General features: G+C 51.2%; 1 protein-coding gene across 13 annotated transcripts in view; it reads right to left on the bottom strand.

Moving 5' to 3' along the window:
* EML1 (EMAP like 1) overlaps window positions 1-22,944 on the bottom strand; it is a 181,994-nt gene that overhangs the window by 28,831 nt on the left and 130,219 nt on the right. For 8 of the 13 annotated variants that reach the window (XM_070065387.1, XM_070065384.1, XM_070065385.1 and 5 more), the window contains 5 exons: window positions 10,661-10,689; window positions 9,782-9,808; window positions 7,282-7,411; window positions 2,977-3,126; window positions 2,115-2,184 (listed from right to left, as the gene is read on the bottom strand). In XM_070065387.1, the coding sequence (XP_069921488.1) occupies window positions 2,115-2,184; window positions 2,977-3,126; window positions 7,282-7,411; window positions 9,782-9,808; window positions 10,661-10,689 (406 nt within the window). The remainder of the gene's footprint in view (window positions 1-2,114; window positions 2,185-2,976; window positions 3,127-7,281; window positions 7,412-9,781; window positions 9,809-10,660; window positions 10,690-22,944) is intronic. The other 5 variants (XM_070065389.1, XM_070065386.1, XM_070065390.1 and 2 more) reach the window with 1 other exon arrangement.

Here is a 22,944-nt window from a genome sequence, read left to right as displayed (position 1 = left end):
CACTGTCTCTAGCCCCAGAGTTATGGTTGGGTTTCAAGTGCGGAAACTGAAATATACTTTTAAATCTACAGAGGGAGGAACAAGTGATTTACTATTCATTTCAAGCGACTTTTCAAGGCCATTTTTTAAAAAGAAGTGTTCCACTTACGTGAGTTTATGTAACAGCAGTCTGATTTCCATTACTTCTGTTATGTCTTTTTATGCATAGAATTCTTAAAAATTACTTATTTATTTATTTATTTATCTGAAAGTCCGAAAGAGAGAAAGGGAGAAAGATCTTCCACCAGCTGGGTCACTCCCCAGGTGCTCACCACAGCCAGGGCTGGGCCAGGCTCTAGGTCTTCCACGTGAGTGGCAGGGACCCAAATACCCCAGCACGCCAAGTATAGAATTCCAACGGGAAATAGCATATGGTCATTAAAATACATTTCCGGAAGAAGACATGTTGATAAAAATGTAAATATCTAATGTAATTAGCTTAGCTATGCAAAAGTCGATATCAAAAAAGACACCAAAAAGGCAGATATTTGGGACAGCAGTTAGGATGCTGCTTGGGGTGCCTGTGTGCCACATCACAGGGCCTGGGTTCAAGTCCTGACTCCACTCCCAGCTCCAGCTTCCTGCTGATGTATACCTTGGGAGACAGCAGGTACTTGGGTCCCTGCCACCCATGTGGGGGACTTGGACTGAGTTCCTGGCTCTTGGCTTTGGCTTGGCCCAGCCCTGGCTGTTGTGAGCATTGGAGAGCAGGTTGGAGATCTCTCTCCATCTCTCATCTGTGTGTCTCTGCCTTTCAAATTAAAAATAAATAAGCAAGTTACAAAAAAGCTACAAGGAATGTTGAAAGATGAGACGATCACAACCCATTCTGATACCTAGGTAACTGGAAATCAGTCCTCAATTGGTCTCTATTTGCTATGTTCCACTACTTCCTTCTCTCATTCCTTGAAAAGCAAATTAAAGTCCTGCTGGAGCGCTTTCAGCATCAGTGCTGACGACCTGGCAACACGTGTGCCTGCTCACAGGCACAAACACTCAGGTGTCTGGGAGTTGCTGAAGAGGCAACATGCCCCAGGTTGAAATGCTTATTTATTCTGATTTTACTTTCTTCATTAAACGAGTACCCACTATATCATGTGTATGAATATATATTTTTGAAAATTGATAAATCCTTAGACAAGAACAAAGCTATTTAAAATGTGGTGAAGAATGGGCCGGTGTTGTGAAGCCATTGCCAGTGATGCCAGCATCCCATCTGAACACCGATTTGAGTCTCAGCTGCTCTACTTCTGATTCAGCTTCCTGCTAATGGCCTGGGAGAGCAGCAGAAGACGGCCCAAGTCCTCAGGCCCCTGCACCCACGTGGGAGATGGAGATGAAACTCCTGGCTTCTTGGCCGGCGCCGTGGCTCAACAGGCTAATTCTCCGCCTTGTGGCACCAGCACATCGGGTTCTAGTCCCGGTTGGGGCACCGGATTCTGTCCCGGTTGCCCCTCTTCCAGGCCAGCTCTCTGCTGTGGCCAGGGAGTACAGTGGAGGATGGCCCAAGTGCTTGGGCCCTGCACCCCATGGGAGACCAGGAAAAGCACCTGGCTCCTGCCTTCGGATCAGCACAATGTGCCGGCCGCGGCGGCCATTGGAGGGTGAACCAACGTCAAAGGAAGACCTTTCTCTCTGTCTCTCTCTCACTGTCCACTCTGCCTGTCAAAAATAAAATAAAAAAAAAAAAAGAAAGAAACTCCTGGCTTCAGCCTGGACCAGCCCTGGCCATTGAGACCATTTCAGGAGTGAACCAACAGATGGAAGATATCTCTCTCTCTGTCTCCTCTCCCTCCCCTCCTTTCTCTCCCCCTCCGTAACTCTACCTTTCAAATAAATAAGTAAAGGTTAAAAAATTTTTTTAATTCAAAAGTTTGCTGAATTTAATATGAGCTCAAGGGTGTTCAGGACATGGTAAGACTTTTAGCTTGTAATAAAAAATTCTAACGAGGGACTCAGAATCGTTGAGATCCTGTAACAATATCTAAATAGGCTTAGTATCGGCCAAATGTTTTCAAGACACTGTTTTTGTGTTACCAGCTCATTATGAGATATGCAAAGGTGCTACGACTCACTTTTCCATCCTTGGAGGTGCCTGCAACTTGTCCCGTGGCTATAGTGATCCTGTCCGGGTGGACTGCTAGGCTAAAACAAAGGCATTTACAGAACATCACACTTTGAAGATAAGCTCTACTTTCCCTTCATCAGACATCATCTAGCAAAGCCTTTAAATACAAGAAATAAACAACATCCAACTTCTTACAGACTCACGATAAACCCCGTGCATACCCCAACAACTTTAGACAAGGTGTGCCTATTTTAAGTCAAATCCCTTGTTTCTTCTCAAGGATTTTCAAATTTCAGGGAACAGCTTCTGATGCTGAGAAAATACCCCTTCAGTCTCAGAACCACTTAGTCGACAACCTTTATCAAGGCTAAAAGAGGAAAGGCACGAATCTTTGGCTAACGGGATTTTTACCTCGTTCCCCCTTCCCCCATCCCTCCAAGAATATTCCAAATCCCTAGCAAAAGCTATAAATGAATTATGGGAACAGCAGACCCATCCATAAACACAAGACAGAATGTTTTCTTTTTTAACAAAAAAAAAAAAAAAAAGAAAGAAAAAAAAGAAAAAGAAAAAGAAAGAAAAAAGACCCAGCCAGATGCATTTAGCAGGTGATGTGTTAAGGAGGCCTCTGAAGAGGTGTGTCTTGGGGCTATCTGCTTAGGCCATGCTGTCAGACAAGCCTAGGCATTGTGAGGATGGAAGGTGTCCTACAGGGTCAGGTGGCGAGCAGACAACCCAGAGCACACAGAGAGCTCTTCCCAACGATCCTACTGCCTAGGCCCCTGTTCTCCCTTTAATCCTGTCCCTCTATGGGCCTCCTCACGCTATCGGACTGCACCTGCGCCTCGGCGTCCCAGCCCCCGCCTCACCACTTCACGTCGTCACTGTGACCGGCGTAGTGCCGCTGCAGCTGCTCCTCCACATTATACAACACCACCACGGAGGCAATGAAGTACACGGTCTCCCCCGTCGGAAGCAGGTACAGGTTATTCCGGCAGTCTCGACCCCGGTACCCGTAGCTTCGTGCGCGTCAAGGGAAAAACTGCTTTTCCTTTAAGAGCTGACAACACATCAGCTTCATCCAACAGGCACAGATACTGTCTGACTCTTGGCATGGACTTCGTGAATGTAAGTTACATTAAATTGCAAATACTGAATGCTAAATGCCAAATACCGGACCCCCCGCAGCCACACAGTCAAGTTGGAAATGGCCATGGATGCAAAGGCAATACCTATTTTTAACAAGACAAAGAGTTGGTTTTATTTTTAGAAAAGTTTTTGAGTTAATTATAAGCCCATTTTTATTGTGGCATCAGAGACCTAAATCTTTATTACCAATAGTTTTAGGGGCTGGCATTGTGGCATAGCAGGTAAAGCTGCCACCTACCACGCCAGCACCACACAGGCAATCGCCGCGTCCTGATCTGAGGGTGAAGACAGGGTTCCCGCTCTGTGCCTTAAAATCGATGGTTCCTGTCCCGCCAGCTCCACTTTCAATCCAGCTCTCTGCTAATGGCCTGGGGAAAGCTGTGGAAGACGGCCCAAGTGCTTGGTCCCTGCACCCATAGGGAGACCAGAAGGAGCTCCTGGCTGGCCATTGCAGCCATCTGGGGAATGAACCAGCAGATGGATCTCTGTGTCTCTCCCCCTCTCTAGCTCTTTAAATAAATAAGTAAATCTTTAAAAACAGTTTTATTAAATATGATAAAAGTATTCATAATGGATAAAAATCACACACACACACACACACACACACGATAAAAAATTAGGTTCCCGGTGAAAAGCAGAGTTACAGAGTCTAGGCAGAGGCAGAGGCAGATGTAGAGAGAGAGAGAGAGAGAGAGAGAGATCTTCCATCCACTGTTTCACTTCCCAAATGGCTGCAATGGCCAGAGCTGGGTCAGTCCAAAGCCAGGAGCCAGGAGCTTCTTCCAGGTTTCCCACATGGGTATAGGAGCCCAAGGACTTGGACCACCTTCTGTTGCTTTCCCAGGCCATAGCAAAGAGCTGGATTAGAAGTGGAGCAGCCGGGACTAGAACCAGTGCCCATATGGGATGCTGGCACTGCAGGCAGCGGCTTTACCCACTACACCACAGCACTGGCCCCTGAATGAATGTGTTTTGAGGGGCCAGTGTTGTGCTGCAGCTGGTTAAGCCACTGCTTCAGACACCAGCAGCCAATATCCGAGAGCTGATTCCAATCTCTGCTGCTCCGCTTCCAATCCAGCTCCCTGCTAAGGCGCCTGGGAAAGCAGTGAATGATGGCTCAGGAACTTGGGCCCCTACCATCCATGTGAGAGACCTGGACGGAGGTCCTGGCTCCTACTCCTTGTCGCTCCCCCTCTTCGTGGAGGAACGACACAGGACCCTGCGCTGTTCTTTCGTCTGCTCGGCCCTCCCCGGGTTTGCTGCTGGTTCTTCCCGGGTTGGCTACTGTCCCTTCCACCTCCGTGGAAGGGCAGTTCCCCCTGGCCACATTCCCCACTTCCGCAGGGGAGCGGCACACCGCTGGCCAGCTCTCTCGGGGGCTGCACAGGTGTTCCCCTTAGATGTTCCTCTTAGATGTTCCTGGTGCATGCCGTCTCTCTCCTCCTTTATAGTCCTCCTCTGCCAATCCCAACTCGGCTGCCCACACGCCGAGTACGCTGCTCTCCTCCAATCAGGAGCAAGTCCTACAGTTTATTGGTTGAACTGGAGGCAGCTGTGCAGAAGCTGTTTACTTCTCTCCCAGCGCCATATTGTGGGAGAGCAGATGCATAGAATAAGTCCTAATTCCAGCAACTCAGTCCAGTCCGGATTGCTCCCCACACTCCTGGCTTTGGCCTGGCTCAGCCATGGCTATTGGGACCTACCGGGGAGTGAACCATCGAATGGAAGATCTCTGTCTCTCTTTCTCTGTCACCCTGCCTTTCAAATCAAATCAATCTTCTAAAACTATGTTTTGAATAATGTCTTCCAGACTTGGTGTAAGCATTAACCAACCCACTACTGACAAGGCAGAGCTGAGCCTCTTCAACGACATGTGCCACACTAGATTCCGAAACAGGCGCTCGCATCAGAATCTGAAAAAATAAAAAAACGTATTTTGGGGGAGAAATTTAGGTATAAGTGGTAATTTTTTAAAATGCCATAAAAATATGACTTCATAATCTCAGCCATTCTTCTGAGTAAAGTCTCCACAGTTACATTTAAGCTGACTCCTTGGGACGTGCGTCCGCGGCTCGGCACCACACAGGCGATCGCCGCGTCCTGATCTGAGGGTGAAGACAGGGTTCCCGCTCTGTGCCTTAAAATCGTCATGGACTGAAGGTGGCCTCTACAGGCTTCCTTTGAAGTAAAAACAGGCACGGGTGTCGTGGCGCAGCAGGTCGAGCTGCCTGCTTGGGTCACCGGCACCCCGTTCAGAGTGCTGGTTCGAGTCTCTTGGCTGCTCCGCTTCTGATCCAGCTCCCTCCTGACGCACCCGGGAAGCAGCAGATGATGGCCCACGCACTGGAGCCCCTGCCATCTGCATGGGAGAGCAGGAGGGAGCTTCTGGCTCCTGGCTTCCACCTGACCTATCTGGGAGGTGAACTAGCAGATGGCAAATCAATCTCTCTCTCTCTCTCTCTCTCTCTCTCCTTCCTTCTACCTCTCTCTCTCTTTCACTCTTTCAAATAAATAATAAATCTTTTTTTAAAAAAATAAAGGCTGGTGTTGTGGCACAGTGGGTTAAGCCGCTGCCTGCAATGCCAACATCCCATATGGGCACTGGTGCAAGTCCTGGCTGCTCCACTTCTGTTCCAGCTCCCTGCTAATGTGTCTGGGAAAGCAGTGGGAGATGCTTCAGTCTCCAAGTGGCTGTAACAGCTGTGGCTGGGCCAGGCCAAAGCCAGGAGCCTGAAACTCCATTCAAGTCTCCCCTGTGAGTGGCAGGAGCCTAAGCACTTGAACCATCATCCACTGCCTCCCAGGTCCATTCGCAGGGAGCTGGATCAGAAGCAACACGGCTAGGACTCAAACCAGCACTCCGATACGGGCTACTGGTGTTGCCGGTGGTGGCTGAACACCCTTCTGCCCATTTCTGAGTATTTTCATGAAGCTTGCTCTCTGCAAGTTTTTAACTAACTTTATTCTTTTGGAAAGATTGAAATTCAAGCCAAAAACCACTCATTAACTTTCCCTTGACCTTGAAAAAGTCATGCAATTTTCTAACAGGCATATTTTCCTTTCGGGAAACCAGTGCATTCATATTTGAAGAAGAACTGTGGGCTCTTCACTCAAGAAGGCGAGGCGGTTCCCCTACAACCAGTGGTCTTTGGAGCACCTCCTTTCCTAGGGGGGTACTGGGTTCTAAAACTTGGCCAATTTTGTAAACCTCTCTCACTCTTTCTAAGAGTGAGAGAGAGGCAGGTGTTTGGCCTACCCACTAACCCACTGGATGGGAATCCTGCGTCCCATATCACAATGCCTGGGTTCACATTCCAGCTCTGCTCTCAGCTCCAGCTTCCTGCTCATGTGCACCCCGGGAGGCAGCAGGTGATGGTTCAAGTACTTGGATCCAGGCCACCCATGAAGGGGACCTGGATGGGGTTCCTGGCTCCCAGGTTCAGTCTGGTCCATCCCAGCTCTGCCTGTTTCAGGCATCTGAAAAGTGAACCAGCAGACAGGAGTTCTTGTCTCTCTGGCTCTCCAATGAACCAAAAGGTTTTAAAAAGGAAAGTAAGAGCAAATAATTTGTTTTGTAAAACTTTAAGGGACTTTAAAGTTTTATGATTTTCTTAAGTTAAACTTCTAGCATTTAGGGGCTGGCATCGCGGCACAGAATTAAGCTGCTGCTTGTGACACTGGCATCCATGTGGGCCTGAGTTCAAGTCCCGGCTGCTCCACTTCTGATCCAGCTCCAGGCTAATGCACCTGCAAAAGCAGCAGATGAGGGCTCAAGCACCTGGGCCCCTGACACCCCCGTGGGAGGCCCGGCTGGAATTCTGAGCCCCTGGCTTCAGCTCTGCCCAGCGCTGGCTGCTGCAGCCACCTGGGGGATGAAGAGTGGGGTACACGGTCTCTCTGCTTCTCCCTCTTTCTCTGCTGTGCCTCCTCTGAGATAAATAAAACAAAGCCTTTAAATCAGTAAACAAGACCTTCAAGCACACAAGTGGAGCTCCATGTAAATCCACCAGGAGGATGAAGGATACACCCACTCGAGCTTCAGTCTCTTGGTTGGCAGCTCTGCTTTTGCTTCCAAGCTGTAGGAGTCCACTTGATCTTTGGGCATGTACATGGTGACCGGGCGTCCACGGAGAAACATTTTTACGTATCCTTCTTCTACAAAAAGAACACAGGTGTCAGTTGGACACCTCGGTGGCTGGCACATCTGGAGGCAAATTAGGCGTCCTCTCTAATGTACAAGTGAAAGCGATCTCACTCCTGATGAACGTCCTGGGGGAAATAACTAGTCAGAAAATCAAATAGTCAGAAGCACACCTTTGCATCTGGTTTGCCTTTGACGTCCTGCTGACTAGGGCAGGGTACTGTAAAAAGGCAGGGAGGGTTGAGATTCCAGCAACCACTTCCCAGTTTGTATATCGCCAGGAGGGGGAAGCCTACCACACCCCAGAAAAAAAAACTGCAACTAAAACAGGGAATCCACTGATGTTTTATAAACTGAATTCCACACACAGACAGTTTTGGTACCAAAACTTATAAAGTATCTTTCAATATTTAAGTTGGCTTATTTTATATCACAATGAAAAATAATATGCCTTGATCTTTTTAAACTAGGCAAGTCTTTCAAATGTAAAGAACACAGAATCAACACTAGGATGCACCCAAAAAGGAAAATGCTCAAGGGATAGCTAGGAATAGAGAACAGAACAGAGACCCAATCAAGAAGCAGGGACTGAAACTCTAGAACACTTTCATAATAAAATCACTTCTGATCTTTTAGTAAGTTACAGGGACAAAAGTAAAACCCAAAAATGCGGTGACACAGGGCAACTCTTTTAGACTTGAACAAAACCAGCTTGGGGTGCTGTGCCTCGGGCTTTCAGGGTAGAACAAGGGCAAAGAGAATGGCTCCGGAGCTCCTGACAGATTCTGTTGGGATTCAGAGCTTGCTGAATCCTGAGGCTTCGCTGCAGATCAAAGGAGCGGGCCTGAGTGGACTGACACCGGGCGGCGGGAGCAGGTGCATCTGTACACCCGCTTCCCAGAGGACTCGTCCACAGAGGGGACACTGGTGAGGAACAGTCATGAGACAATCACAGTACAGGTAAGTGTCACATCTGCAAGTTAGTTTCCCCAAGAAAGTTCAAACAACGCCACGTGCAACTCCACTCAGACAGTAGGAGGCCATGGCAGCTTCCTGTGACTGTGGGCATGCACTCCAGGTCCTGCACACATGCATGTGACACACTCTTCACTCTGCGCATCACTGGACTCTGAGAAGGGCCACTGCACACGCAGCCCTGCACCACTGTGCCGCCACCGTGTCCTGCCGGTCCTCCTGTTAGAACGTTCCCGGGGGCGGGGGGGGGGGGGCGTGGCTGTCCCTGGCAGGGCTGAGACTGGCCCATGCCCGGCCCCATCTCTGCAGCTCTCCTGGAGCTCCCCTGGCTCATCCACTCACTGGTGCCAAGACCCTCAGGGCCCAAACTGGACTTCATGGAGTCCTCCCTCCATGGGAACGCCTTCCCTGGCTCCTGTACTTCTGGACCAAACAGCATCCAGTAACTGTCCTGCTGGGCTCTGTGGGCACAGCCTCATCTCGCACACCCACCCTCAGCAGTGCCCTGCACAGCCAGATCTGTCTTCAACACCCTCCACCCTGTCCCTTCTCTGTGCCTGCACTCAGGCCGTTCTCTCTGAAACCTCGTCCCTCTGCCTCTCACCCCAGCCTCAGCTCGTCAGTCTGTGTTGAACACAACAGAAGGAGCAACATTAGCAGGCTGACATCAGCGGGAAGAGGGCAGGAGGGGTCAAGTTTAAAGCTAAGTGAGAACTCTCTTTGCAAGCGATGACTCGGTCCTGCTCGAGGGCTCAGAGAACGCAGGCCGGGAAGGCCACCTACAGAGGGCTGTGTCCGTGACGCTCAGAGAGGCTCCCTGCGCACGGACACAACCAGCACCCATGCAGCGCCCACCTGAGCACTTCCGAGTTAGGTGCAGGTTATCCTGAGGCTCACTGATGGCACAGTTTTGCATTTAATGTGAAATGTAATCAATTACTAGCCAAAAAAAAAAAGCACTGAATTTAGCCTTGGCACTGTTTTGCACTGGTAATTCGGACATTCCACTTCCAAAATCAAAATGCAGCAAGGGAAAGCAACAACTTTTCAGGCACGTTAGGGTAACAGCACGCGACCACCAAACCAGAGGCAGGAGTGGGGAGAGGCCAGCAGCAGTGCAGGTGCCATGTCAGATAGTGGGACATCCAGGAGCAGCCCTGTAGCTCTCTTGGGGTTTTTACAGTTTTAGAAATTCCTGCAAGTTGCTCACTAATCAATCCACATCCAAATTGTAGCCACCTATTAAAGCTCATGCAAGCAGAAGCCGAGAGATACTTTTCACTGAAACGGAAGTGGCATCACAAAGCATGTTCGTCAGAGACGGGGTCTGTCTGCCTGCGGGGAAGAGGCTCCTGTAGCCCGGCTGCGCTTGGCTCAGAGAGCTATGAGGCTCCGGAAATGCCGCCTACCTTTGCAGTGCGTCACGCGGCGCTTCCCTTGGGGTTTTGGAGACAGAGACAGAAGGGCTAGATGAAGAGACTGCGAGGACTGCCAGGGTGGCTGGCCTGCCTGCCCGGGGGCACTCACAGCTGGCTGCCCTGGAGACACGGCCCTGCACCCCCCACCCCCAGGTCAAGTCCTGGCCCTCCTGACCTAGTGCACTTGGGGCCATTAACGCTCAGGGACTCATTTCACGCTTCCTGAAAATGAAATGAACATGACTGTGCATGCTGATCAACACAGCACTTTGACTTTCATATCCTAATTCCAAATTTAAGGAGGAAAAACTAAAATTAGGTGAACTTACTTAACTTATTAGACGTTTGTCCACTTTTTTGGTTTGTACTTTCAATGCCCTTTAAAATAAGGCTAATGTGGTTCAAGACAGCATCTGCCTTACTCTAAAACACTTTTAACAGAGATAGGGGAAGGTACCTAAACTACTAGTTTGCAGTTTAAGATATGGTAGGCAGAGAAAGAAGAGCTACTTTTAGATGAAGTTACGTAACTGGATGCATCAGGAAGTTTCCCTTTAAGAGAAATGCACAGGTTGGTGACACACGTCCACTTAGTAGGAAGGAGTGACAAAGGCAGGAGAAGTCTCCTAGTGTGGAAACGCCTCCTCGCACTGCCCTGTCTGTGGCAGGTTCTGGAAGCGGATGTCGATGGGTGAATTTCTATGACTGCTCTGTGGGCATCTTGCTGCTGTCATCAGGACCGCCTGACCCCCAGGGGCCACCCCGGCGTGAGTTCTCCCCACCCAGAGACACCAAAGCTCCCGTGTGCCCAAGGCTGGCCCCGGGGAACACAGGTGAGGGGTGCCCGCCCAAGCACGGAACAGGACTTACCTGCACTGAACACGGGCTCCTTGGGTTTGCTGTGAAAATAAACCACAAGCAGCTGTTAGAGGGTGGCTGAGGTTGTGCCCCTTCCCCTAGGACTCCCCGGCTGCAGCATAGATCCCACGTGTTGACGAGGAAGACAACCCCATTTCACCACGAGAGGAACACTCGTAAGCAAAAATGCCCAGGACCAGGTGTGAGAGATCGTCACCTTGGCTTCACCACCAACGTGGCGCTGGTGACAGCAACTCAGCCTCATAGGAAAAGACCCTGGGGAAGGAGGGCGGGAGCCGGGGGGGGGGGCGTTTCCCCTCCCCCCACTCTCCTGGCAGGGTATTTTAAGAACTGACTCAAACCTAGCACACTCCCAACCAAAGATCCTGTGGGTGGGGACCCTGAGCACTCAGCCCCTGGGTGGCAGGCAGGAGGGAAGGACAGACCGCTGGGGGACAAGTCACCCATGTTGGGAGCGGGGTCCTCTGGCTCCCCCATCTCACGGGACATGTGGGGACAGCCCTGTGGACTCGGGGCCCTGCATGTCACCCCCATGCAGGCTGAGGCAGCCCCTGCGACTGCCCCCTTGGAAACCAAGCACCCAACAGGTTCAAGGACAGCTCCACACATGGGCTAAGGCCATCCCCAGGGGCAAGCCTCCCGCAAGAAGAACTTCCGTGAGGGTCCCCAGGTGCAGATGGAGAGCAGGGGCACCACGGCTGCAGGTGCACAGCTGCCATCCCACCTCCCCCCTGACAACCCCTGTGGGGAGAGGTCACAGCCTTGCAGACGAGGACATGGAGTTCCCCAGTGCAGTGGCGCAGACAGGTGGCAGGGCCTTTAGGAGGTAATTAGGTGGGGGAGGCCTCTACCCTCGGTTATTCCAGAGAGACCAGGTTGGGTCTCATGGGACTGAGCTGGGTATCCTGGGACAGGACTAGCTGCCTCAAAAGCAGGCTGACACAAGGCACAGTGACTTCTGCTGCTCTGGCCTCGTCCCCGTGTGCTCCAGCCACGTCACGCCACCCACCAGTTACGACGAAGCATGAGGTCCTCACCAGATGTGGCTGCCCAATCATGGACTTCTGGCCTCCAAAACCATGAGCCAAACTAAAGCCCTCCTCTATATAAAGTGCCCAGCTTTGGGTATTCTGATAGAGTGACACAGACAGACAAAGACCAAGGGAGAGCGGGGCCTGAGTCCAGGAGACCACGAGGTGCACACGGCATGCCGGGTGCCAGCCACCCTGCCCCTCAGCCCCCTGCCACCATAGGAAAGCACACGGCAGGTAAGTGAGAGCCGTGAGCAGCGTGGCCACACCCCACTCGGGCAGCACTGCGACAGGCACTTTTGTGTGCACATCCAAGCAGATACATACTTAGATTACTTCTTTTCTCTTCATTCTTAACTGGAAACACAAAGGAGAACACCATAAATGCACCTGCCCTTGATCGTACAGTGCAACAACTAACGCGTGTTAACATCCAGGATGGCCAGGAAGCCCTCTGTTCACAGGTGCCTCACGTGGCCGGCTGTGTTGTAGACTTAGCTTTCTGATCGCTAAAGCGCAGCAGCTGAGAACACAGACCTCGGCAAAGGCCTGGTCTTCACCGGCCGGCACGGCCCTGCACCTTCCCCACCTGCCCCTACTTCCTCCCCTGCCTGTGGGTCACCGAGTCCCGGTCACTCTGTTCTCTGCTCCTCTGAACCCGCCAGTCATGCTCCCACAACAGGGGTTTGCTCCCCGTCCCTCCCCTTGAACCGTCAGTCAGCTGTGTGGCTACCACCTGTGAGGTGTCTTGCTCAGCAGTGCAACCCGCCCCCACCCCCAGGTTCCCTGCCCACACCATCCCTATGAGTGCCCGGGTTCGAGTCCCAGCTCCACTTCTGCTCCCTGCTAATATGTTCACCCTGGGAAGGCAGTGGATGATGGCTCAAGTACCCGGGTCCCTGCACCCCAATGGGAGACCCAGATGGAGTTCCAGGCTCTTGGTTTCAGCCTGGCCCAGTTGTTGTGGGCATCTGGGGAGTGAATCAGTGGACAGACGATCTCCCTCTTTTCCTTGGCCTTTTAAATAACAAGACAAAACCCCCAGACTTTTCTGCCCAGGGCTCTCAAGCCCCCATAACCCCTGCTGGTGGGGGGAGGGGCTTAGTTTTGTTCCCTGCTAAGCTCCCAGTGCCTGGGACAGCAGACAGTGGCTGCCTGGGACATGAAGAGGGCCCGAGTCCTGTGGGGTTCCCAACAGCGGCCCGGGGCGCTGGGATCTCTGGTCTCTCTCTGTGCCCTAGCCCCTGCCTGCCTCCATGGTGGTAGCTTTGGGATCTGTATGGAAAGAAGGCCTACACTTCCGGGAATAGAGAGTCCCTACCTGTACTTGCGGGGAAGAAAAGTCCTGTCAAGGTCCCTGCGGGTGCCTAAAGGTCAACCAATGAGGATCAGACCGCCTCAACCTTTAACCCCCACGCCCTGAATCTATAAAAGGAGCCCTCCCAACCTCTGACGCGCGACTTCCCTGGCCCCTGCTCTGTTGGGGCCGTGGAACCTCGGCCGGGAGCGGAACCCCAATAAAGCCTGTGAATTAATTGATTCGTCTGCCTGGGAAGATTTGTTATGCGCCAGACACCTTGCAGATGGTGCCAAAACCCGGGAGCTGAGGGTTCGTGCCTCCCCTTTCTGGGTTCGAGGTCCCCTCGCTCCTTGAACCTGTCTGGTGCCCCAGGCTGACTATGGACCATGCTCGGCCCACTGTAAGTAACTCCTCCCTTGCTTTCCCTCCCTCCTCTGGGTTGGCCCAGTCTCTGTGATCTCGGGCTAGCTCTCCGTCCGGACAGAGACCTCCAAATCGTGCGCACGTGGTCTCTGTTCTCTCTGCTGTTTAGCCTCCCAGCGGCTGTGGAGACGTCCCGCCGCTGGCTTGGCCCCGTAGAGGACTGACCTCTAATCCGTCTGCTCAAGTCCGGGACAAGGGACGCCTTGACCGAATTTCAGTAGATCCAGGCTACCGGGGAGACCATGGGATCTGGCCAATCCTGAGGGTGGGAATCAAAATGCCCCCTGGCCTGCCTGCTAAAGAACTTGAAGAAACTGGGACTGGCCCAGGACCTACGAAGTAAACGCCTAATCTTCTACTCCACTCAGGCATGGCCTCATTACCTTGAGAATCTCTGCCGCAGGGAGAGAAAATGGTCAGAGGTCCCCTATGTCCAGGCTTTCTGAGACCTCCGCCCCCATCCTACTCCCTTCTCCCCTACTTTCCTCTCTGCCTGCTCCACAGCCCAGGTCTTGCTGGCCAAGATCGGGCCACCTCCTAAGGGCACCTCTTCTGTGTTACTGCCAAACTCTCCACCCTCCACCTTTTCGGACCCTCCAGAGTTCCTGGGGACCCCACAGCTAGCCAGGAACCTCATGCCCCCATATGCACATTCTTCTGCCCTGCCCCACCCCATGTCCTGCCTCTCCTCGCGGCCATTGCTGGAAGCCAGGTAGCCACGTGGCCCAACCACCGGTGTCAAGCTGCACCCCCATCCTAATGAGATTCGAAGTTTTAAAAGGACCTGTTCCTGAACACGTGGCTCTCTAGCCTCCTCTGGTCTCCTTTCTTTTCTCTCTTCTCTCCTGCTCGCTCTCTCCTCTCATCTCTCTTCTCTCCTCACTATCTCCTCTCCTCTCTTGTCTCTTATACTCTCTCTCTTTTTTTCCCTTCTTTACCCCACCACTCCCGTCTGCTGGGTTTTAGGTCAAGTGCCTAAGCCCCTTGTGGCCAACTGAATATGACATCATGGGCCTAAGGTGTTCTTAGGAAAAAGGCAACTGTAACTGTAACTGTAAAAAGACACTGAGTTTGAAGGAATTTCTCTTTGAATCTAGGAAGATCACTACCTTTGAAAATATCACTTTGTAACTTGCTGAACTTATTTTGCAATTTATTTTAACAGGTTTCCTGGTAATCAGTACAATGAAACAACAATGGATAATTAGTACTTGTTTTAGATGAATGCAATTTTAATTTTAATTGAATTCAGTTAGCGATATTTAAAATCAGCATCTTAAGTCATTTAGGTGTAACTGCTAATTTAAATTGGGTAAAGGCAAATGAGATAATATGTCTAAATGTAAACTCTTGTATACTCAGCATGTTAAATTTGTGTTAAAAATGTTATAGAAATGTGCATTTGGTAAGGAAGGTTAAAAGGAAAGAGTTATTTTGAATAAAGAAAGGACAAGGTTTGAAAGATTGACTTCATCCTGATGGCTAGTTTACTCTAGACTGGAATGGAAATGATGGAATGTTTCAAGTATGTTGAAGAGGGTGTGTGGAAGTCACAGAAGGTTACGAAAGAAATCTTGGATGTTAATGAGAAAGCCACAGAGGCCTAAAGAGTTAAATGTTCTGTAAAATCTTACAGGTGCTTTAAAAAATGCTCTGTGAAGTAAGCACGTGCCTCTTGTTGAGTTTATAATGAGTTTATAATTTTAAACGTGGCAACTGAAAGTCTTTTGTCATCCACAGTTTTATATATCAGATTTGCTGCTCATAAAAGTAAAGCGTTGTTGGTTCTGTGCTTAGCTGTCCTCCTGTAGGTTCTGATGGACTTTTTCCAGCCACTTCTATTGTATTCAGTACTTTGGGATGGCGGTGTAACAGATGAAGCCAATAATGTATTGCACTTACCAACTGAAAATATGGTTAGCTGAGATTACTAAGAGCAGAAAGTAATTCGAATCAATTGGTAAATTAAAAAACAGTTAAAGAGTTTAAAAAGCTAGTATTGAAACTGCTATATTTGTTATCTAATGATTGAAACTGCTTTCTAAGTTTTCATTTGATATTGCTATTGTCAGTGAGTGATCTGGGACTGGCACCCCCTTGACTTGCATCCTCTGGTCTGCTCTAACAAAAACCAGGAGGAAGAGAAAGTGGGCTTCAAAAATGGAAAGATCGGTGGCAGGCCTATTAATGACTGTTCTGTACAGTGATCTGCCCTCAAGGAGACCCAACAGGCCAGCCCACTATAGTGGCTTTCAGTGTGGTGAGCCTGGGCTTCAGCAGAAGTCAGCTTGTGAAGAGCCCTGGCAGCTCTGCCAGCCAAGAGCTGGATCACTGGAAATGGACCTGCCCTGGAGTCGAAGGACTTCAGGTCAGAGCCACAGATCTTATTGGCTCTGAGCTGAAAAGCCCTTCACTCGGCCCAGCTTCCAAGGTGACCACCGCAGCTGAGGGGACGGCCAAGTAGGTCAGCAACACTGCAGGCAGAACTGTAAATTTCCTGTTAGAGATTCCACCTGCCTTTACCTGGCCAGCTCTCCTCCCAGGCCAGCTAGGTAATGGAAGTCAACAGGGTGCCTTCCCCAAAGAGGTTCACACCTCCCTTAGGATGTACCCTATGAAGAGATAGATAAGTCTGGGCCTCTTGACTTACAAGGCCTAAAGCCCACCAGATTATTACCAAGCCCCTTCTGTCAGGTTCTATTTGCCTCTCAATCAGAAAATTTAGCTGTGGCTTAGACAGCACCTTTCTTGGGTCCTCTAGTAATGACTCTGTCCTTTGTTCTAGACCCTGTCTAGCCCACTTGGGCCTCACTCCTTTGTAATAACCTCTACTCTAACATCAATGACTCTACTCCCAACCTGTGTGTATTGATGGTCCTCTCCTCCACTTAATGTTGTATGATTATTCAGAATTTCTCTACAGATAAACCCCTCTACCTGCAAAAGTTGAGTGGCCTTTCTCCCGGTCTTGGCTGGGATCAATTTAAACCATGTCCATCAAACCATCCTCACAAGGGTCCAGGGACCCCCCCAACCCATTTCCTCTCCTCTATGAAATCCTCTCATTACCTGGTTAATGCCACTCTTAGGATCATTGGTTGCTATTCTCACCCTGACTTGTATACTACAGTGTCTGTTTAAGTGTTTACAGCAGGTGATAATGGAATGAACCAAGGCCTTCAGCAACCAGGCAGTCAACCAGATGCTTCTCCACCCATACACACCTGTCCCTGCGGAGCCCCAAGATACCCCCAGCGGGCCCCTGTAGACAACGTCCCCAGTCAGCAGGAAGTAGCCAGACAGACTCATTGTCGCCCCCTTTCCTGTCATCAAAAAGTCGGGATGGTGGCTTTGGGAGCCGCAAGGAGGGAAGGCCTACACTCCCGGGAATGGAGAGTCCCTACCTGTACTTCTGGGGAAGAAAAGTCCTTGTCAAGGTCCCTGCGGGTGCCTAAAGGTCAACCAATGAGGATCAGACCGCCTCAACCTTTAACCCCCATGCCCTGAATCTGTAAAAGGAGCCCTCCCAACCTCTGACGCGCGACTTCCCCGGCCCCCGCTCTGTTGCTCTGTTGGGACCGGGGAGCCTCGGCCGGGAGCGGAACCCCAATAAAGCCTGTGAATTAATTGATTCGTCTGCCTGGGAAGATTTGTTATGCGCAGACACCTTGCACGTGGGAGGCTGGAGGGTGGAGAATTTGCCTCGGTGTCCTGCTCTTCCCGTGGACACTCAGGGAGTATCAGCACTCCCGTCCTGCCCTTTGCAGGGGTACGTGGTGGGGGGGACTGCCTGCGTGGCCGAGGCCCCCAGAATGCTGAGCTGGCACTTGGGGTCCACACTCGGCCCCAGAAACTCCAGGATGCTCTGGCATGGTCTTCTTGCTCCCGCCATTCAGCTGGGGACGGAGGCAGCTGCCCGAGAGGGGCTTGCATGGCGGCCACACACGGCTGTGGTTCTGCGTATTTCCTGCTGGTTCTGCACATTTCCTGGGGTGGCCATGGTCCGTGTGCTAAGCAGAAGCAGATCTCAGCTCCAAATTGCACATATTGTTCGATGCACGTGGGGAGGGTGTCGGCGGCAGGCGGGGGAGGGGCTCAGTGCGTCCTCCACGCCCACGTGCGGTCCAGCCTGCTCTAGGAAGGGTGAACAAGCTCCAGATGCATCGGTCCCTCCCCACTGTGCCCCCGCCGATTTCGGCAAAAGGAGACTCGCGGACAGGCCTGGCTGTGCGTGCTCTCACCGCACAGGAGCTGGGATGCAGAGGTCAGAGGCCCTGAGGACAACTCCCTCCTGAGCAGTGCAATCACCATCGTGGGCCGGAGCCCCGCACTCGGGGCGCAGGCACTGGCTAGGAGCGGCCGTTTCTCTGTCCACCCGGGGAGCACCTGGTGCTGCCCGCTTGCTCAGACCCCGATGGCACATGGCTCCCTGCGCCCAGGTGCCTCCTGGTGTGACGTGGCTGCCTTTGAAAATGAGTCACGCGATGAATGCCCGCTGAAATCAAGATGCTCTCCTACGTAAATACGAGTCTTTGTTTTAGAAAACACCTTTACGCAGCTTCCCCCCCACACCCCATACTAGAAGCAGGGTCATTTAGGAACTATCTATTAAAAATGTTTACGCCGGCGCCGTGGCTCACTAGGCTAATCCTCCACCTTGCAGCGCCGGCACACCGGGTTCTAGTCCCGGTCGGGGCGCCGGATTCTGTTCCAGTTGCCCCTCTTCCAGGCCAGCTCTCTGCTGTGGCCAGGGAGTGCAGTGGAGGATGGCCCAAGTGCTTGGGCCCTGCACCCCATGGGAGACCAGGAGAAGCACCTGGCTCCTGGCTTCGGATCAGCACAGCGCGCCGGCCGCAGGGGTCATTGGGGGGTGAACCAATGGTAAAGGAAGACCTTTCTCTCTGTCTCTTTCTCCACTGTCCACTCTGCCTGTCAAAAAAAAAAATGTTTAGAAGTCCGGGGCAGGTAAAGTCGAGGCCTGCGACACTGGTGCCCCACGGCGGAGCGTCTGAGTCCAGCTGCTCTGTGTCTGATCCACCTTCCTGCTGAGGTGCCTGGGGGAGCAGCAGAGGACGGCGCAAGCACGTGGGCCCCTGCCACCCATGTGGGAGACCCGGGTGGAGCGCTGGGCTCCTGGCTTTGATGATCCCCAGTCACTGTGGCTATTTGGGGAGTGAACCAGTGGTCTCTCTCAGTCACTCCCTTTCTCTGCCACTCTTTCAAAAAAATCTTTAAAAAAAAAAGTCACTGAAGACTTGGGGACAAAGACTACTCCTCAGACACTGTAATCAAACCAGGTCCTCTCGCCTGGCAAGCAGAAGCAGTGCATGTTTCGAAGCCAGCTGGTTCCATGCTCCAGGCCTGGGGAGGCACCCTGCCTCCGTGAGTCTAGCCTCCTTCATCTGCAAGATGGGAATAAACCACCGCGAGGTCCAGGCAAGGTTAAACGAAATGCACAGGGCGGGCACTGGGTGTAGCGTTTGGGACGCCCGTGGGTTGCTCGCATCCCGTCTCAGACCGCCCAGATTCCAGGCCCAGCTCCACTTCTGTTTCCAGCTTCCTGCTAACGTGCGCCCAGGGAGGCAGCAGGTGATGGTCCCAGTACTTGGGAGACCGGGACTGAGTTACTGACTCCTGGCTTTGGCCTGACCCAGCTCTGACTGTTGTGGGCATTTGGGGGAGTGAATTCAAATAAAATTTCAAATTTCAAAACATTTGAAAGCTGCAACAAGTGACCAACACATCCTTGTTCATCAACACTTCTCCCTTCTTCCTCCTGGTCTCACTGACAAGAAACTACACGTGGGCCAGCGCCGCGGCTCAATAGGCTAATCCTCCGCCTGTGGCACCGGCACACCGGGTTCTAGTCCCAGTTGCTCCTCTTCCTGTCCAGCTCTCTGCTGTGGCCCGGGAGTGCAGTGGAGGATGGCCCAAGTCCTTGGGCCCTGCACCCACATGGGAGACTAGGAGAAGCACCTGGTCCCTGCCTTCGGATCAGCGTGGTGCACTGGCCACGGCGGCCATTGGAGGGTGAACCAACGGCAAAGGAAGACCTTTCTCTCTGTCTCTCTCTCTCACTGTCCACTCTGCCTGTCAAAAAAAAAAAAAAAGAAAGACAGACCACACGTGCTTCTGGCTGCTCACCTAATAGTTTCAAAACAAACAAAAGAACCTGAAGAACATTAGCGCTTACAATTTTAGAAATTATGAAGACATAAGTGACCGATCTGTTCAGTGAAAAGATGAGAAAGGATGAGCAAAACAAACTCTGGGAAAAGCTGCTTGGTTGAAGTTGCCTCATTGCTGGTGTGAACCCTTCCATCTAAGATGTGCAGTTTAAACCCTCTACCCATAGGTGGCGCTGTCTACCTAGCTCTTAGACGGTCACTTTAGAAAACATTGAATACACACCATCCTTTCATTCATTAAAGAAATATTTACTGAGCAGTTTCTGCCTCCCAGGCACGTGGCAAGTGCTGGAGATACAAAAAGGAAGAAATGACGCAGCTTCCACCCTCTTAAGACTTCAGGGAGGCAAGAGGTGTCAAGGGCTGTGATGGAGGAGGGAAGAGCCAGGTGCACACAAAGCCAACAGAGGAGGCAGTCCCTGGGACTAGGGGGCGGGAAGGCTTCCAGGGACAGGGCATCCCGGGATGGGTCTTGAGGGGTGCATAGGAGTTCACCCAAGCGCATTCATTCTCCCTCCCATCCCCCAGATTCCAGGCACACCTGTCACTGGGGAGAGGGATTCCTTCCCTTACTGATGCTGGAAGGTGTCTGCCTCGGAGCGATCACTAAGCTGTGCATCTGTGTGGTTCTCTATATCTGTACTTTGTTTACAATAAGATAAGAAGCTTTTTCTAGATATGCTAATCTTCCCACTTGGACTTGCCCCTCTGTAATCATGACCGAGTTAGACCCCTGCTCGCTAGCTTGGCCATCTGTGTTTTTCTCAATTGCCTATTCAAATCCTTTGCCCATTTTCCTATCGTATTGATTATTTTTTCCTCACGTTTTAGTGTCTTTTGGGAAGCTAAAGACATTGGCCCTGTGGGTTATCGTGTCGCTGATACTTGACGGAATCTTTTCCTGCTACTCCTGGCCACATCCCACCACACCCTACACAATGTTCCAGACACAGCAGGTGCTGATAAGATGAACGAGGTTGTGGAAATGAGAAAGGTGACAGCATGATCAGAGTGTCTGATCCCTCCCTTCTCGGGTTGGGGAATTCCAAAATGACACTGCAAACTTAAGGGCGTGGTGAGTGGAAAGGTACGCAAACATCGATTGCAGTGACCTGGGGATGGGATGGCTGTAGTCGGAGCCACCACTTACGTGGTGACAACCTCAGGCAAGCTCCACTCGAGCGACTCATCTACGTTGATCCTCACAGAAACCCTGGGAAGCAGGCGGCACCTTCACTGTCACCAGGGGAAACCTGGAAAAGGTTAGGGAACTTGGCCACAATCACCACAGAGAGTGGCAGGGCAGGGACTGAGCCTTAAAAGTCCCAACGTTTTAATGTTTTTGGTTATACTGATTTGGGTAAAAAGACTCATTCAACAAATGTTTATTGAGTGTCTACTGGGCACTGGGCACTGCTGTAGATGCTGGACTGGGCTGACTGGGCTGACTGGGCTAGAACAACTTGTTGAGGGGCTGGTGTCGTGGCGTAGTGGGTAAAGCCACCGCCTGCAGTGCCAGCATCCCATACGGGCACCAGATCATGTCCCGGCTGCTCCACTTCTGATCCAGCTCTCTGCTAATGACCTGGAAAAAGCAGCAGAAGATGGCCCAAGCACTTGGGCCCCTGCACCCATGTGGGAGACCTGGAGGAAGCTCCTGGTTCCTGGGTTCAGCCTGGCTCAGCGTTGACTGTTGTGATCATCTGGGGAGTGAGCCAGCAGGTGCAAGATTTCTCTCTGTCTCTGTCTCTGTCTCTCTGTAGCTCTTTCAAACAAATAAATAAACCTTAAAAAGAAAGAAAGAAAGAAAGAAAGAAAGAAAGAAAGAAAGAAAGAAAGAAAGAAAGAAAGAAAGAAAGAAAGAAAAAGAGAAAAAGAAAGAGAAAGAAAGAAAGAAAAAAAGAAAGAAAGAGAAAGAAAGAAAGAAAAAAAGAAAGAGAAAGAAAGAAGAAAGACAGACAAGACAAAGCAAACCTTGTTGGTACCCAAACGTCCCATGGCATTTGCCTGGACGAATCAGGCCCCACCTCTGAAGCAATGCTGCAGGAGGGCAGTCACACAGCAACGAGACTGCACAGCCAATAAACAGGGAAGAATGAGACTGGCGGCCAAATCACCCAGCACATTCACACAGCAGCCAGCGACACAGCCTACGAGGAGATGCAGGGGGCCCTGCTGTGAGCTTTCCAAGTGGGGACGTCGTGGGTGAGGTTCTCTTCCTGGAGCACCCTCTGCTGTAACTGGCACCTAAACCCCAGACGAGTACTCTCGCTGAGCAGGAGGCAGAGGCACTGCTGAGGCACAGGCGGCAGGGCACAGGAGAAGCCGGCGGGCTGGGCACCCCGGACTGAGGATTCGGGCACGGGTGACGCATCGGTGGTGCTGAGCGAAAACCACACCACTCTGGGCCTCCTGGGGCTCACAGCAGGGGTCGGAGACCTTGTGGAAGCCAGGCTTCGGGAAGGACAGGTGCTCAGCGCCCAGGCACCGCGGGCCTCCACCTTCCCTTCCCAGAGCACAGCCCGGGTGGGATTCAGGTTGTGTGACACAGAGGGCCCTGTATCCAGGGGAACACCTGGCCCTCTTTTTTTTTTTTTTTTAAAGATGTATCTATTTGATAGGCAGAGTTACAGAGACACAGAGAGAGGTCTTCCGTCCACTGGTTCACCCCCAAAATGGCTACAATGGCTGGGTTTAGCCTGGCCAAACCCAGGAGCCAGGAGCTTCTTCCAGGTCTCCTACATAGATACAGGGGCCCAAGGACCTGTGTCATCTTCCACTGCTTTCCCAGGCTACAGCAGGGAGCTGGATCAGAAGTCGAGCAGCTGGGACTCCAACTGGCACCCATATGGGATGCCGGCACTGCAGGCAGAGCCTTAGCCTACTGCACCACAGTATCGGCCCCAAAAATACTTTTTTTTAACTTAAAAAGTTCTCCTAATGGATTAATATAGTGGCTACATTATATAAGATGTCCATTACAGTGTTGTTGCCAACTCCATATTTAAATTACTTCATGAAGACAGGAATAATATGTAATTATTAATATTTGTTAATAATCAATAATACATAAAGTCAAATATCATATTGCTGCATATTAATTTTGTATTTCATGGCAGTTTTTTTGGTACAAAAATTAAATGCTGTTAAAATTTTGTGGTTTGTTACAAGAAAACATTTTAAAACGTTAGGATTATCATCTGGGGATTGTACCAGTAGATGGAAGATTCTCTCTCTCTCTCTCTCTCTCTCTCTCTATATATATATATATATACACACACACCCCTCTCTCTCCTTGCCTCTGCCTCTCTGGAACTCTGCCTGTCAAATAAA

Source organism: Oryctolagus cuniculus, chromosome 20, assembly GCF_964237555.1.
Source record: "Oryctolagus cuniculus chromosome 20, mOryCun1.1, whole genome shotgun sequence".
Lineage (NCBI taxonomy): Eukaryota > Metazoa > Chordata > Mammalia > Lagomorpha > Leporidae > Oryctolagus > Oryctolagus cuniculus.
The sequence above is the reverse complement of the archived record's forward strand: the minus strand, read 5'-3'. Positions and strand labels throughout refer to the sequence as shown.